Source organism: Neopsephotus bourkii, unplaced genomic scaffold (genome assembly GCF_033783945.1).
Source record: "Neopsephotus bourkii isolate Nb327-2 ecotype Australia unplaced genomic scaffold, CSIRO-AGI_Nbou_v1 NB_107, whole genome shotgun sequence".
Classification (NCBI taxonomy): Eukaryota; Metazoa; Chordata; class Aves; order Psittaciformes; family Psittacidae; genus Neopsephotus; species Neopsephotus bourkii.
Window position 1 is genome coordinate 9,793,038 of NW_026900624.1, and position 16,698 is coordinate 9,809,735.

General features: G+C 41.3%; 1 protein-coding gene across 1 annotated transcript in view; it reads right to left on the reverse strand.

Annotated features, from left to right (window-relative positions):
- Positions 1-7,635, reverse strand: part of ANKRD50 (ankyrin repeat domain containing 50) — a 41,396-nt gene extending 33,761 nt beyond the window's left edge. The window contains exons 1-2 of the mRNA XM_061360153.1: positions 7,412-7,635; positions 5,316-6,563 (exon numbers count right to left, since the gene is read on the reverse strand). Coding sequence (XP_061216137.1) covers positions 5,316-5,794 — 479 coding nt within the window. The 5' untranslated portion in view covers positions 5,795-6,563; positions 7,412-7,635. The remainder of the gene's footprint in view (positions 1-5,315; positions 6,564-7,411) is intronic.
- Between the last annotated feature and the right edge of the window lie 9,063 nt (positions 7,636-16,698).

Here is a 16,698-nt window from a genome sequence, read left to right on the forward strand (position 1 = left end):
CTAATTTATTGTTCAATGAAGCCTACACAATCCATGATAATTTTAATTATATTACTGACTTCAAAGATCGTACAAGGAGTTGTAAAAAGAACAGCTTCTTCACACTTCATCTGTTATTGCATACAACTCAATTTCTAAACCCGTTCCTTCATCTATGCTAACTAAATGGCAAGAAAAATGGCATTTCAGTACTGCAGACAACAGTCACAGAATATCTGCTAAACAAACCTGCATTTTTCTGCATTGTCAGACAAACAATTCAGAACTTGAAATAAGACTCGTTGCCCCTTACCATTTGCATAACGGTAAAAGCTCTCTCAATCGCCTACAATCTGCAACTTTCAGATGATACGCTCCTCTTTTTAGAAAAAGAGAATAAAAAAAGAAAAAAAATCAGTTGCATGGAAAGCAAATGCAGCTGAAGGGCTGGACCAGGGGTGAGGCAGTGAGGAGAGGAAATGCTTGTTAGCATTGGTTGACAATCCAAGTTTTTTTTTCACTGAATTCTGTTAGTGAGACTTCTATCATACTGCCAAACACAAAACACTAGATGCTCAATCCTTTGGAGCTTTCCTCCAAACAGGTAGCAGTATCATTACCCAGATAACAGCTATTGGCACAAGATCTGTTGTACTTTAATGCTGTCCAAATGAATGACTCATAGAAGGCAGCTTTCAATTCTAATCAACATAAACCCCTGCTTCAAACTCACAGTCAGCATAAAACTTCGTATGACCTCTCACACTTTTTACATCAAGCCTACAGATTTTACATCAAGCCTACATATTTGCATATTCTAGAGAACTATAAAACTGCTTTACTTTATCACTTAACATTATTGGTCACATTCCATTACAAGGCAAATCTGTTGTGCACACAAGACACACAGAAATTATACCACAGATACTTAGTACAGCCTTACAGAGCACTACCTGCAGAAGGAACAACAATGAATTTTGCACCAGTGTACATAGAAAAAGAAACAAATCTGGGGTCCTTTTTGTACTTAGGTATCCTTTTTGTCAGGATCATAGCTTCCTCTATATTCATCTTCGGTAGAGAAGATGTAACATCAGCTTGAGAGAAATTCTATTAAGTTCTATGCTGAAATTTGTTCAGCAGGTTTTTTTTTTTGTTTAATTGTTCTTTTCTTGGCTCCCTACCAACCAGGGATGGCTACGTGCATAAAGATGCACTTTCAGCAAGGCAAGTAAGTGGAAATCTGAATTCATAACATCATTTTCTCCCCAATAAAAGTCTCTTTGATCAGACCATCTTACAGTAAAGCAATTGTATTAGAAATACTTTAGTAATAAAGTTCTAGGACACTTTGCAAGTAAATCACACTTGAACATCACTGACCCAAATTCAATATGTGAGAAATAAGTATGTGAGAACTCTCATAAGCTTTGAAGTTTCTCAAAAAGACATGCAGAAGACAGCAGGAGATTTCAGCTGAGTGACAGCAAAGAAGTTCAATTTGCATCAATCTCCTGGGAGATGTGGAAATTTATCATTTTGGGGGGATTTAAGTTTGTACAAGACCAATGAAAACTAAAGGTGTTTAGTGCAAGCTGAAAAACATAATGTTATTTAACAGACATGTTCTGTCTCTGAATTCTCTGACACTGGCTCAGGAGCTCTAGTTATGAATGCCTTTGAAACTCAGAGTTGACTTCTTTAACAGCCATTAATCTGCAGGGTAAACTCAGGCCTAACCTTCCTGTAAATTCCACTTTCTGGGCTGTGAATTTACCAAGCTCTGCCTTCTACCACTAATTCTAACCAGCACAACAGGAATTATGTGCCTTTCTCTGCTGTCTGAAGGTGTTTAATGACATCTCCTTTGTCTGAAAAAGGTAAACCACAATAGTAAGGGTAAATGTCTTTTTACAGACTAGTTTGCACAAATTTCTTGGTTTATACCAGAGTTCCTCCATGTCCTCATGGCCTTGGATAACTAATAGGTGCCTGTACTTCTACTAACTGCTGGAGGTATAAACTTGCTGCAGCAAAATCAGTATCAACCCCACTCACAACCCTAGTGACAGTACTGCAAAATTTGGGTTATTTGGATTTTGACTTTCCTATTTAAATAGGGAAGAATACCCTAATAGACCTTTTTAATGCAATTCTTTCAGTTTAATACATTTTTTCCCTTACTTTTGGAGTTTGTAACACTCCAATTTCCTTTATGCTTTCTGCTTCACTTTCACCTAAAATTTGAATGTGAGGCTTCAGCATTCTCCCTTACATTTAAGACTGCTTTATGTTCCAGTAATGCACATGTGAGAAGAAAATTGCCTCAGAAGCAGTGCTGGAAGTATCAGTTCTCTCTCTCAGCTGTCAGTGCAGCAACAAATGCTTGTTAAATCTGTTTGTACAGATCACCCCTTGCAGCTCTTCAAATCTGCAAGACCTGCCCCTGAAAGAATTTTTAGGGCATGTTAAGATTAAAAACACAAGAGAATTTTTTAAGAGAAGACATCCAAACAGGAAAAAAGTCTTAACTCTACAGGTAATCACCTGCACTTGTATCACTGTGACTATCAGTTGCTGAAAGCTTATTTTAAAAACCATTCTTCAGAAAAAGACTCACTATTTTAACTAATGAAATTTATGTTGTTTATAAGGTGGCATGTTACACAGCATTTGCAAGTTTTTCTTACTGACTGTTTCTAGGACAATTAGCACAAAAATAGAATGGTGTACCCTTGTTCAGCACTTTTGAAGAGAAGTCTTTCCATTTTAGGCCATGAATACAAGCCGGGCCCAGAGCAGTCATGCAAAGCAGAGCAAAAATTTGACAGTGTCCTTAAAGAAAGATCTTTCCCTTCTACTGAATAAGTTAAAATAAGGTGAAAATCAATGGAGCATTGAGACAAGAACTTTATGCTGTTTCAGTGCCTTTATACAATGTGAAAGGCAATCAGCTGACTGTTAAGTCTTCCTATAACTCATTTCACATTACAACAGCTCTCACTGAACAGAAAGCATATATAAACACACCAGAGAAGAATAGTGAAGCATTCAGCTCTAAGTCTCTGAAATAATGAAAAAATACTAAGTTGTATTTTTGTTAAATATTTCTCACATGCATTATATATATTAAAAAAGGCTCAATTAACACATAATAGAGGTTTCTGATGGTGGGAAGGGATTTCCCAAGTTCCTCTGGTTTGTGGACAGTGATTGTATCATACAGACAGCAGAACAAGCTCACAGAACTGCTGTCAACAGCCATCTCCTGGTCCCCTGCCACAGTGCTGAAAACTTATATTCCCAGTATAGCACCTTGTCTCTTAACACCTCACCTCCCTCAAATCTGAAATGTGAGAATAAACACAATCTACCACAGCTGCTTTTGAGAGCAGGAGATCAGGGTAGGTGGGCAGCAAGGGAATACATGAAAACCCTAAAATAAAGAAAGAAAAATCTTCACTCATGCTGTTGTGCTACAATGTTAAGTAATTTTAGCACATAAGAGTTCACAGTTACTGCTGCAAAATTTGAGAACGGAAAGACTAGTACCAGATGTTGTGTCATATTTTATTTTTCCAGTAGAAAAATCAAGGAAGCTGTATATTGACCTAAATACTCAACCAACCCATAATTAAATTCTGTGTTCATATCTCAAAGGCTGTGTTCCTATCTCAAAGGCTGACTGACTCCCAAATATCTTTCCTATTTCTATATTGCATTTTTGTCTAAAGACATTTACTTAACTCCTGTTCATCACAGTAAGGCAATCATGTTTAGGACAGAGAAAGGATTCCAGCTCTCGGAGAGAACTTGCCTGTACCAAATTAGTAAGATTCCCTTCTAACGGACTTTTAAACATAAACAGGCTCTTACTCACCAGATTAATCCACTTCCATGATTTTCAAAGACTGCCTAAAGCTAGATGGCCAGGCTCCTACTCAATTTATAGACCCTTAATTTCACCCAGTTTTAAATCATTAGAAATTGAGAGGGCTTAATACTTCTGAAATTAGGACCTATATAGCTGCTACATGTTGCATCTCCACTTAGCAACAAACAAAAAACCTCCAGAAGTAGCCTTGGTTTAGACTTTAAGACACTACACTGAGAACAATGTAGACACACATCCTGTTTATTCAGTGGGCAAGGACATAACAGCCACCAGACCCAGAAGGCTCTTTTACACCATCATGACAATGTAAGCAAGCACTACAGCTCAACCTCAGTACTTGTTTACATACTGTTAGTAGTCAGTTAAAAAAAAAAGGGTCAGGAATTTTTTTTATACTGCAAACACCATCCAGTAAACCCTTATGTACTGCAAAAAGTATCTCTACACAAAACTAAAGAACTTTAGTTTAACTAACATTGCAGTGAAATTGTATACTGGCAACACAATCAGTTGAAGCTCTGTTGCTAGAGACAAGCCTTCTCCTTTCTGAATTTTCCTCCATTGTGATCCAAAGGAATAAAGACCAAATAGACACATGCTTGGGAAAGCTGCACTCAAGACAGCACACTGTTCTGAGCCATCTAGGGATATACGCTCTTACAGACATATTAGTATCCTTACAGAAATGAAAATTCCCAGTGACACACTCAAGAGACTTTGGTTTGTTAGGGAACACCAAGTAAAAAAAAAATAAGAAAAAAAAAAAAATTTCATTCATTTTATATAGCTGACAAACCTTCCAAGGGACAGGGTGAGCCCTCTTGATAAACTTCTGATCCTCTCAACACTTTGGGGTATTTAGAAAATAAGTAGCAAGGAAGATTTGATGCAATCTGCGCATACTGAGAGAAGTAACATAAGGAGTTAATTGACATTTTCCTACCACATATTTTTAGACAAACATAAAACTGATGTGCTGGATCAGACCCAGAGATCCATTAGTCCAGTTTCCTCTTAGACAGAGCATGATGTTCAAAGCTTTTGCAAGGGCCCTGTAAGGTCTGTTTCAGGTCTAACAAGAACAATTAGCCTACCTTTTGGCATGTGAAGACTACTAACTAGGTATCTTCCACTCTGAGGTCAAGTACTTTCTAAGTCTTTCTAAAACAGTAATTACAACTGAGGTTATTAATATGCAACTGTAAATAAATTCACCCTTAATAATAACTTTTGCTTAAAAAAGCAAATATTTGTCAGCTATAAGGACAAACTTAGTTTTTTCCATGGTAGGTCTGCAAGCTCTGACAGAGATAACAAACCATGAAATAAATATGTTTTAAACCATCTGAACCTTCGGGAGGAAGACCTAAACAGAAGCCAGCATTTTTTACTTTGGGTTTTATTTTCATTAAGGGTTTTTTAAAATTTACTTAGTTTTTACCTTTTAAATGCTTCACCAGGGTTCCTCTCACATTCCCCAGGTTGCAAGAGACTTTGAATAGCAGGATCTCTTAGCTTGTCCTCATATCCCTGGATCAGTCCACTGCGGCAGATCTGTGCAACTAAACCTCTAATAAACCCTCCGACACACAGTGTGTCAGAGTCTTGGGCCCTGCAGAAATGGAAGGCTAGAGCCTGACGATGTAAGCCTCTTTGTAGATTTGCAGCTGAACTTGGCCAGAGTAACTCAGTACAGAGGGCCGTCTTCCCACTCCCGGGCCCTCCTACCAGCAATACACCCCAGGCAGCTCCTTTCCCAGAGAGAACACCAGTATTATTCCCAGAATTCGCTACAAGAGATGGTTTGTTGGCAACACTACTGCTGCAGTTAGCTTTCTCCTGGAGGCAGTGCTGAAGCTTGTGGAAAACCCACTCCCTACAGTAAAACTGCTTTCCTTGCAGCAAGCTGGTCTGAGCCATTTTACAAAGCTTCTTCTCTTTGGTTTGTCATAAGCAGCAGTAGTACACCTTCAACATCTCAGAGCAGGGAGACACTCACTCGTCTTGCACAGAGAAGTCTTCTGCACACAACTTGACAGAGGTTAGGGTAATCAGTTCTCACAAAACTTAACAGCCTCTTCTCAGGACGGGTGTCACTCCATTTGTATGCTTCATTACAGTCAACGTAACACCATCACAGCTCAGCTGACATCGTGAAGCACGGTCTGATACCAACACTCAGCAATGCTTCTCACATGGCTCAGAAGTTCACACAGCTCCATGGCTGCATCTGTAGTTTACGCAGTTGTGTGTGTTCCCATTATACAGGGGAGACAATACATCTGGAAAAATTGAGGGAAAGCCAACTTTTCAGTGTATACTAAATGCCTTTCAGTTCTGGGCATTAATCTCTCTGGATATACATCCAGAAAAACCTGTCCATAACAAAATGTTCCTTCTGGGAATTTTATAGAGAAAGCAATTTTTCTTCAGAGTACTATATACATCTCACAAATGTGGATAAGTACCACTTACTTAAAAAGGGTCAGTCTCGACAGCAAGCTTTGCAGACTTCATACATCTGGGTGAGGTTCCTTACACAGTACAGAGAACAGGAAAATATGTTTACAGCTTCTCATTTCAATACATTGGTAATAGTCTTCTCCAGGAACTTGGATTCTTACTGAACCTGTTCTCAGGTATCTTTAATCGCAAGATGTCAGAAGAGACAACATCTTCCCCTAGAGCTCTGAAATAAAGGAGACAGCACTTTTAACCGCGCATGCAAGTCATAATTCAGTCAATTTCAGATGCAGACAACAAAGCACGAAGCAAGGACTCATTATTTTTGCTACTAGATTAATCTAAAAAGCTGTTTTAAAGACAATTGTTGTGACAAGTTATGATGAGCCACACATAAAAAACCCATAGCAATAAACAGATATGACAGTGGACTCTAAACCACAGGAATCTTGCATTTTCTCCTGAGGAGAACTGAATACACCCCTTCATCTTAGAAGCACTCTTCCTAACGAAGCTTCACCACCGAATTCTCTCTTCCCCTTATCTTTCTATTGCCGGCTGAGGGGTATTTTTGAAGTTTATTTTACAGGGGATCGCTGCCGCCGGCTCTTAGCACACTTCTTTGTTCCGGGCTCGCCGGCAGCAGGGCGCCCGGCAGCCCCAGGGTCGCGATTTAACACCCGCACCGCCGGCACCTCCCTCCCCTGTCACCGCTCCGCTTTCCCCGGCCGAGCTCCGACCCCCAGAATCAACCCTTTTACCCAGGCTGGCCTTCACCCCGAGCTCGGGCTCCTCTGAGACACAGACACACACACTCGGCTCACAAGTCACTTCGGCAGCGCCCCGGCTGCCCGCTGCCTCCCCCTGAATCCCCTTTCCCGAGCCAGGCGAGCAGCTGCGGGCTCCCCGCCCGCCCTTCCCCTGCTTCCCGTGCCCCCGGCGCGGAGCACACACGCCCTGTCCTCGCTCCCCACCCCCAGCGCACACACACGCCGGGCTCCACACAAAGATCCCGGGAACCGCACCCGCCGCTTCGCTACCAACACCTCGCACCGGTGTCAGCCCCATGCTCACCTCAGCCGGCAGGTACAGCCCGCCCCACCCAAACGCCGACCCCACCAGGCATGACCCGCGGCCAGGCGAGGGGCCTCTCCGCCGCTGCTCGCTCGCTCACCTCCTCCGTAGCCCCGGCAGCTGCTGCTCCTTGCAGGCTCTCCCCGCGGCAGCTCAAGCACGCTCCTCCTCTTCCTCTGGGCGCCCAGCGCCGCCGTTCCAGGCCCGCAACCTCCCCTCTCCTCCGCCGCTCAGCCGCACCGGTGCTTTCCCCGGCACCTCCCTGACCCCCCTCCGCCCGGCCTGGCCCCGCCCCGACCCCTCCCCGGCCCCGCCCCCTTTCCTCTCCAGCTCGTGCGGTGGCGGATGAGCCAGATGCCGCCCAACATCTGGGACGAAGTAGTCCGAGGCGGAGGGAGATGGGCGGCGGCTGCACCACCACCCAGTCGCTTCGCCGTCCCGGGCTTTGTCCCGGACTCCGCGGGCCGTCCCGCCTTCGTCTTCCCCGCTTCAGCGCCCGCAGCGGCGCGACCGTCCCGGCGCGGTCCTGAAGGGGGCGGTAGCGCGGCTCCAGCCGCCGACGGGAGGGTCGGGCACACCCGCCTTGTTGTGCTGTGGGGACCCGGGTCCGGGCCCGGCCGCGGTCGGGAGCGGCGGAAGTTGGAAGAGAGAGGTTGGGGCTGGAGAAGCCCAGGCGTTAAACCAGCTGCGAGCCGCCTCGCCTGCCAGCCCAGCTGTGGTGTGGAAACGGCGGCCCTTTTAAGGGCCGTGTTTCCTTTAACCCAGCGCAGGCCTCGGCTTTTCTGCCCCTCTGCCGCAACAGCTCCTTTCCTCATTTAATCTTGAACCGTGCGATTTCAGACAGAATTTCATGATGCCGACAGCAGAAGTGTAGCCTCACTAAATACATGAGCAGTTGTGAACGGGATTCACTCCCCTCATTGCTTCTGGCAATACACACTAGCAAAAATAAAACATCCCCACATTTTTCCACAGCACCAGGGCTCCACTACAGCCAATAGCGACGCTCAGGCTTTAAAAGTTGTAGATCCCTACAGACCCTCGGAAACTCAGACCTAATATGATAAAAATGAAGGTAGAACTTTCCTCTGTCCACCCATGACAAGGGATTAAGAGCTGTCCATTTTAGCCACATGACGGCGAGTGAAGGAAAGGGGTTTCATTAAAATCTGCTCCCCTCAGAGCTGACTGCATTATTCACCATAAGGCACTTTGCCATTAACTGTTGGCTCAAGGTCCTTATGATTGCTAAACAGTGCCTTCATTTTAGCACAGCTCTGTATGGTTTCGTATACCCCATAATTAAAGTATTGTTGAGCACACACTGAATACAACCATAGGATACAACGGGATAATTTAGGGCCCTTCAAGGAGCATCCCAAGATTCTTTGTAGGAGCAAAGTGAAAAATTGCATTAAATTCAATTGGTATACTGAAGAGCTTAGGAAAACAAGTCTGCCTGCTTCTGAAAACCAGTAGAACAAGTTTGAAGAACCTTTGGAAGCAGTGAATTACGAACTTTCCAAAGCAATGGGGAGTGGGGGAAGAACAGAAATAAGATCAGTAGTAAGAAAAGTTGTGTGGTTGTTTTGTTTTGGGTTTTTTTAACCATTCAGCTTAGGCAAATAGTCATTTCTAGTCTTTTTTTCTTCTTCTCCAGCTGCACCATCCTTCCATTTTTGAAATACTGTGGAAACTCAAGACTATCAAAACTTATGCTAATACAAGTTCCAAGAAACTCTAAACTGTAAAATCTATTCTTATTTTAACAATAAACAAAGATACATAACATTTAGCGTGGCAAATTGCTGGTCAGCTGAGTTGGTTAGAAACAAAACAGACATTGACAGAGGGAAAGAAATTGTACAACACCCACAAGGGATAATTGTAGTTTCAACACCTTGGGCCACAAACATTAGATAGGTGGATGATTGAAGGGGAAGAAAAAAAATAGATTAAATAGGACAATGGTGAGGAAAGTGCAGCTTCTGCTTTTTTATGACCAACATGCAAATGAAAATCCAATGTACATGAAAAGGTGTTGCCAAATTTCACAAGATCCAATATAAATATGCTGCAGCGGAAGGAATAATAGCATGGTTTGCTAAAATCAGATGTATTTAAATGTAATCACAATGGAGTTCTAGATAATAATTGTAAAAATACTTATGTTTCCACACCAATACACAAGAAATTCTACAACCAAACTGATGGCAACAATTTAAGTTTAGCATGGGACAGAGGACACAACTACCCCCAGAAAACCTTCCCTTCAGGGTCTACACCTAGCAGGAGGACCATTAAGTACTTGTGGAAATGATGAGGGTAAGGAGAGGGAGGACGGGAATAGAAGTAGGAAAAAAGTAATGCAGCAGGCCCACAATGTAGTTGCAGCCTTATTACTGATATGATTTGTAGTCTTCCATTCAAAAGAAGGCAAAATATTGCAAGATCTGAAGTGACCTGCACAGTTCTTCCCAAAAGAATGTATGTACAGTCTAAAGTTGAAGGTTGGTAGTGGCTTTGTATTGACCCTGTGATTTACTATTAGGAAGCAAAAGCACATAGATACTTCTGACGATTAATCCTATTTATAAAGAAAAAAAAATCCTAGAAGTTCAAAGGGCTTAAAAAATGAGATTGTCATGAAGAGGCTCAGTCACTTAGGCTGGGATCTTTCATCTATACGGAAAAAACTAAGCCCCTGAAGTCAACCTTCAAAAGCAAGGAAGACATTTTGTTATCAAATTTATTTGCATAGCACCTCCTACACATAATGCGACAGATGACATCATCCTCGTGAATTATTATAGCTGAGGGTCAGATATTGCTGATACAATTGCGCAATGTTGTAGTTAATGAAATGGTATTAGGGTAAGAACCAAACTTTATTTTGTGGTTTTGTGTAACTTAGTTTGACATCCCTAGCAATCCAATTATGGTATAATTGGCTGCAACCTTGCAGGCTACAAGACTGACAGATAAGACCTAGAACAGACATGAAGAAGATGAAACAGATCATAATTTTCTACCAAAAAAAATCCACTTCTCTTTCAGCTTCAGTGGTCTGAAGTTATAGTAACCTTCTTACTTAACCTGCCTGAGTTGCAGCACCTGGTTTTAAAATATGATGGGAGGTTTATGTCATATATAAATATTAGCTAAGGTGAAGAAAATTAGAAACTTTTAGTAAAAAGATTGCACAAAAAGTTGTAGCACTACAAAGTCTGTGCTGGCACTGAAAAACCTGAAGGGGTGAGTTAAACCAGAATCTGTTACACTTTCTAAATGATTTGCTGCATCTTTTCCAGGCTATTAGAAAAGACAAGGACATGTTTTTCAATTATTTTGAAGTTTCCATACAATGTTATTTGGTTATGAAAGTAGTTAATCCTGACAGTCAAGAGAATGTAATTGATTTCAATGAGCAGCATGAGGCTGATCACGTCATCTAAATCTCAGCCTGTATATGTAAACTGTGGGTTGTTTTGTATGTAGTTTGGAGTGCTATCACCAGTTTGTAGCTTCTCTTTCAAGCAAGACTCAGGCACACTGTGGGTTGTAGGGTTCGGGTGCATGCCCATTCCAGCCAGTTGGGAACTGGCTCTGCACGCAACGGGAGCTGAGCTCCAAATCCTTGCAAGCTTGAAATGTCTTTTGTAAAGCTCTTGGTAGGCAGTGATTCACATCCAAAAATAGAAGTTTCGCAAGGATGGGCCTGAGGCCCTTAACATGTAGTAGTCATTTCAACTACTTTTCTAGCTTTTAAGTTACTGGTTTTCACGCATCATTATGAATTCATTCAGGTACTTTTACTCTATGACAGGTAAAATTAGAGAAGTTGATGGTAAATAGATAGCGTAGACTTAGTATAAGAACATTAATATTTTATAATATCCCAAGCAAATTCTGGAAGTCTTATCACATGAAATATTTAGGCGAAGGCATTTTTCTGATACTGATGTCTCAGTCCCAAAATCTGTCTAGGGTGAGGTGTGCTTTCATCTTGAGCCTCTCAGAATAAGATGTTTCAACAAAATCACCTGGAGGTCCTGTACTAGGGCAGCCCATATTCAGCCTGGCATACACCTCAATGTTTGTGGTCAGTTTTGTCCGAGCTGGTGCTTCACTGTTGCTTTGCAGCCTTTGGATATGTCTGGGTGTGCTCTGTGCCACAAACAGAGCTCTGCACCTCTCCTTATTGAACTTCATGAAGTTGCTACTGGTCCAGTTTTGAAACCCAGGAAGCTGCCTCTGGACTGAAGCTTGCTGTGTGCCATGGCAGCAATTTCTCCTGTGTAGCACAGTGCTCTCCACAAGTTGCGCTTCATGTCATCATCCAGGCTAGCAATGAATATGCTGGAAAACATCAGTCCCTGGCATTGATCTTAGAGCCCCTCGCTAGTCAGTGATTGCCATGTGGATTTTGCACCGCTGGTTGCCATTCTCTGAAGCAACTCTCTGTGCAGCAGTTTCCAACACACCGGTTGGAACACATCTAGTCCTCCAGGCATAATTCCTCAGTTCCTGAATGAAAACACTGCATAACCTGGCAAGGGTCTGGTCAGATCACATTCACTATTTGCTGATCAGGTACAGAACCAGTCAGTCACTTGTGCTGGTAAAGCATAGTTTGCCTGGCTACTTTGTCACATACATGGGAATGGACTTCAGGAAGGGGCTCCAAGAGACTCCAAAGGAGTCATTTTATGAGGTCCTCAAGAAGCTCAGTTGAAGCTGACCATCCATAATGCTTGTTTTTCCTTTCCTACACCCCAATCATCACGATTTTCATTAGATGAAGGCAATAGCATTCTTTTACATAAGAATATAGCCAGAAAGTGTAAAAGTTGCTTTCAGCTCCTTCCTCAAGCCTGCCTCATTATCCAGTAATCTGGGTAGGAGTACTATCAGTCTAGTGAAACTGGATCTCAGTGAACAAAGGATGCAAGAATGACTGAGCTGAAGCAAAGCTTATCAAAAGGTCCTGGATAGGATCATGCAGTGGTTGGAACATTTGACCAGGAGAGGAGGGAGCTGCGTTCTCATTCCCCCTGAAAAGGAAATTGCTCCCATTTCCAGGCTGACAGCATTAATTTCCAGGTCATTACAGAACTGCAACCACAACATATTCAAGTTGCACTTTGGTAGAAAAAAGGCTATTGTGCTTTGGGTTAGAAAAGTCGATATTCAGCTCCTTGATAAACAAGGGCAAGAATCTGTGCCCTCTTTCAAATAACAGTATCTGTTCTGTAGCCACAAAAGGGAAAGGGGAGATGGTTTGTATCCACATATCCTCATCCTTTGTGCAAATATATGTGTATATTGAATATCCCAGCAATGGCAGATGGTCATTTATGTAGCTTAAAATGTCCCATTCCTGGAAGTGTTCAAGGTCGGGATGGAACTTAAAGCAACCTGGTATAGTGGAAGGTGTCCATGTCTGTGACGGGGTGGTTGGAACTAGATAATCTTTAAGGTCCCATCCAACCCAAACCAGTCTGTGATTCTATGATCCTAAAAACATAATTAAGACAAATTCAAGAGACGTGCTGCCCATGCCTGGACGAGATCATGGGTTGGAAGAGAAAGCAGGCACGGGAGAGGCACCCATACCTTCTGGCTGAAGGCTCTTACCAGCCAGCAGCTTGGCTTCCTGCACAGCTCAGGCATAAAGAGGCAGGGTAGGTAGGTTTACCCAAGCTGAAGTATCAGCAAGTGATGAATCAAAGTACAGCCAAGCTGAGCTGCCAAGAACAGAGCAAAGCACAGCAGCAGCATTGCAGATACCATAATTATATGAATGCCTGATAGCTTGGATATCTTTTGTATCACATGTAGTTATAACTGATTATATCTGCTACTATGTAATGCTATCATCGTAGTAGTATAATAGCTCATCACCGTTATGCTGTCAAGAAAAATGCTTCTCCAGATGGCTATTCAAAAAATGGCCTGGTTTAAGTGCTTAGAATTTATTTAGGAGTAGCCTTTTTCTTCCTTTCTCTTGACAAGAGATCACCATCCTCCCAGTGTAGACACCAGGATTGCACGCTAAATTTAGCCAGTTTAGCCTCTTGGACAAAACCCTGGGCCTTGGCTTTCAAGATATGCTGCAGAATCTTTTTTTCCTTCCATACATACATATACACAAATATCCATCCTCACAGAACTAGGAAGATACTCAAACTCTGATACTCATTGGGCATGGGCTTAGCTGGGTGTCTGGAAGATGTGTTGCAATTTTTAGGCAGCTAAACAAAACAAAAAAACAAAACAAAACAAACAAAAAAAAAAAGAATCCCCAACCAACTGCTTTTAGCATCTATGAGTCACGTGTTGATGTTGTGCCTTGAAATGCTATAATCTGTCCAGCCTGTGTCATCCTAACCTTGAATATTGCTGTGTATACAGGAACTACAGGGATATACTTCACCTTCCTCCTACCTTGAAGTAATAACATTTGACAATGCACAAGGCCAGCCAAAATTAATAGTAAAATATGATATTCTGGAAAACAGGTGCTGCAATAGATAAGTAATTTTATTGGATGAAAACATGTGAGGAACAGGAAAGAATTTAAATGTCATTAAATGATGGCATGAAAATATCTATGAATTGGAAAGAAAAAACCTGTAGCAGTAAGCCATTAAAAAAAAACAAACAACAAAACAACCCAAAACAAACCCTAAATCAAAGTGACCTTTATGTGAGTTGGATATTCAGTATCATTCCCAGACTGGGCATGAAAAAAGTGATCAGTTGCCTAAGAATACAATACTCACATTAATAACCAGAATTACTACAGTAACTGAAGACTAAGGTAGCACAAGATTTTGTGTAAGTTGTGATATCTAACGACCTGATTAATGTGAGCAATGAGTAAGCTGTGAACTGTGGGAAATTTTGTGTACAAGTAGCTGAAGTACATAGTATATATTCCTAATGTAATCTCACTGTTCTCCTCAGTTTGCATTACAGTGTCTGAATGCTTGCCCTGACCTGCTCTTGAGCAAGTTGTATCACCTTACCTGCTTCTATTTCCCCATTAGTGTAATAAAAATAGTAAATCTTTCCTATCTCCTGTCTTATGCCTGGTCAAATAGCAAGTCAAAGCAAGATTTGCCAAAATATTTTGTACCACACTTCAGTAGCTCAAGGTAGCCATAAACTTGCTCTTACTGGCTAAGTTTGACTGACATGTCATTTAATCAGCATAAATTATCCAGGATAAACCATAAGTAATAAATAACCAAAAATACTTTCTGTATCTGCTTTTACAAACTTCTTCCCTAAGCCTATAAAAGCTTATAAGCTTTTATGCAAAAAGGCATGGTGATGTATTACGAAGAGTCAGTTTAACTCATTTTCTGTTTACCCTGTCTCAACAGTTTCTTGTTATTTTTTAATTTATGCATTTTAAACAGTTGCACTGCAATCTCTACATAGGCAGGCCGCCCATTTGACAGAATCCCCTGTGTCAGTAAGCACTTACTGTTGTGTTTTTGCTGTTTTTCTCAATTTGTGGCTGATCTTTAAATCATCTTTGGAAGTGAGAAAATGGCAGGATTTTATTTTTGCCTGTCTTTTTAAACAAATTTCACCTTAGCAGGAAGGAGCCTGTTCCATCTGTAGCTGGGGAGGCATTCCACCATTCATTGCATTAGCTGCAAGACTACTACATCTATCAAATGCAAGTTTGCTTTTATCTGTCAGCTAAGCTCTCAGATTTATCAGCATTTTAGAAAATAATATGGAATGCAATCGTGCCCATCCTTATTCCTTAAGGCATGCTTAAGACAGGAAATACAGATCTTCTTACCAGGTGTCTGAAGTTACACAAAGCACATACAACATAGGGCTTGATGGGGCTTTGAGCAGCCTGGTCTAGTGGAAGTTATCACTGCCCATGGCAGGGAATTGGAACTGGATGATCTTTGAGGTCCCTTCCAACCCAAACCGTTCCATGATTCTATGAACAGCTCAGTGAGAGCACTGGAGGAGCCAGAAAAGAGCAAGCTTGGAGCTATCTTGGTTGGGCTTGCAGACAGCATCCCTTGGAGGGGTCACAGGGCTGCTCTGGCCTTTGCCCTCCCCAGGCTAAGGCAGGGTAAAGCGCTACTTCAGCATTGTCTGTTGCTGCACTGAAATCTACTTGAAAAGCCATACTCATCACTTGTAAAATTATCTTTGTGCTTGTAAAGTAAGTACAAATAATAAACATAATACTAAAAATGTGTAATATAAACTATATTTTTTACAAGCTGGGGCCACTAAAATGTTATAGACACTCAAAATTAAATTAGTCATGACAAATTGTAATCAACAGGGAAAAAGATAAAAGATTTTGTAATCTGTTTCACTGAATTTATGAAATCAGTGATTAGTCCTTTTCTAACACATTTCTAAACAGAAAACACATGGTGAGAGGATGAATTTTTAGGGCATATTTTGCTTAGATTAATTGCAGATTGTCTGAATCTAGGAGAGGAAGCTAAAATGCATTCCTATAAATGTCCTGTTAGACTTTGAAAGTAAAATGAAAAAGAAAAATTAATGTCGATTGAAAAACAGCATTTGCATTTTGTATCGAAATGAATTTAGATTGATCATTGGTGTCATTTGGTAACCAAAATTGTACTCAGTTCCCCTAAATAGTCTCTTATTTTCCAGACTATCTATTCTAACAGATTTTAAAGAACCCCAAATAATTCCTTTTATAAAGTAAAGAATCAAATTATGTTTCCTTATGCAACACAATAAAATAATTTAAAATTTTAAGCACATATTGGAAGAGAAGACTCATATTGAAGCAACTAAGTTTTCCACTTGTGATTTTCCAGCATGAAAAAATTGGTGGTTTATGGGCTGAAATTTAACTCAGCATATCACAGTATAGATTTTTTGGTACTTACCAAACACAGAAGTCACATTATTTAGTTTTACTTTACAAGCTGAGGTAGCTTAGGAGAGATTCAGAAAGTACATAAAGCTGATCCTGGGCAGATACTAAATTTGGTATTAAAGAGTGTTTGTAGAAATTTACAAAAGCTGATCTTCTTCATAGGGCAACAGAGTGAGTCTTCCCTGCCCTACAGAGAAAAGTGGGGTTTGTGAATCTATAGATGCATATAAAGTTGCACTAAACACTGCAGAATGAAATAGAAAATGCAGGTAACTGTATTCCACAGAAGCAGCAGAATATCCTTTCTGTATCTGGGAAGCGTGCAGTAAGCCACAGCAGCCTATATAGTAGTAGTGATACTGGTAACAGCTTCCATAAATAC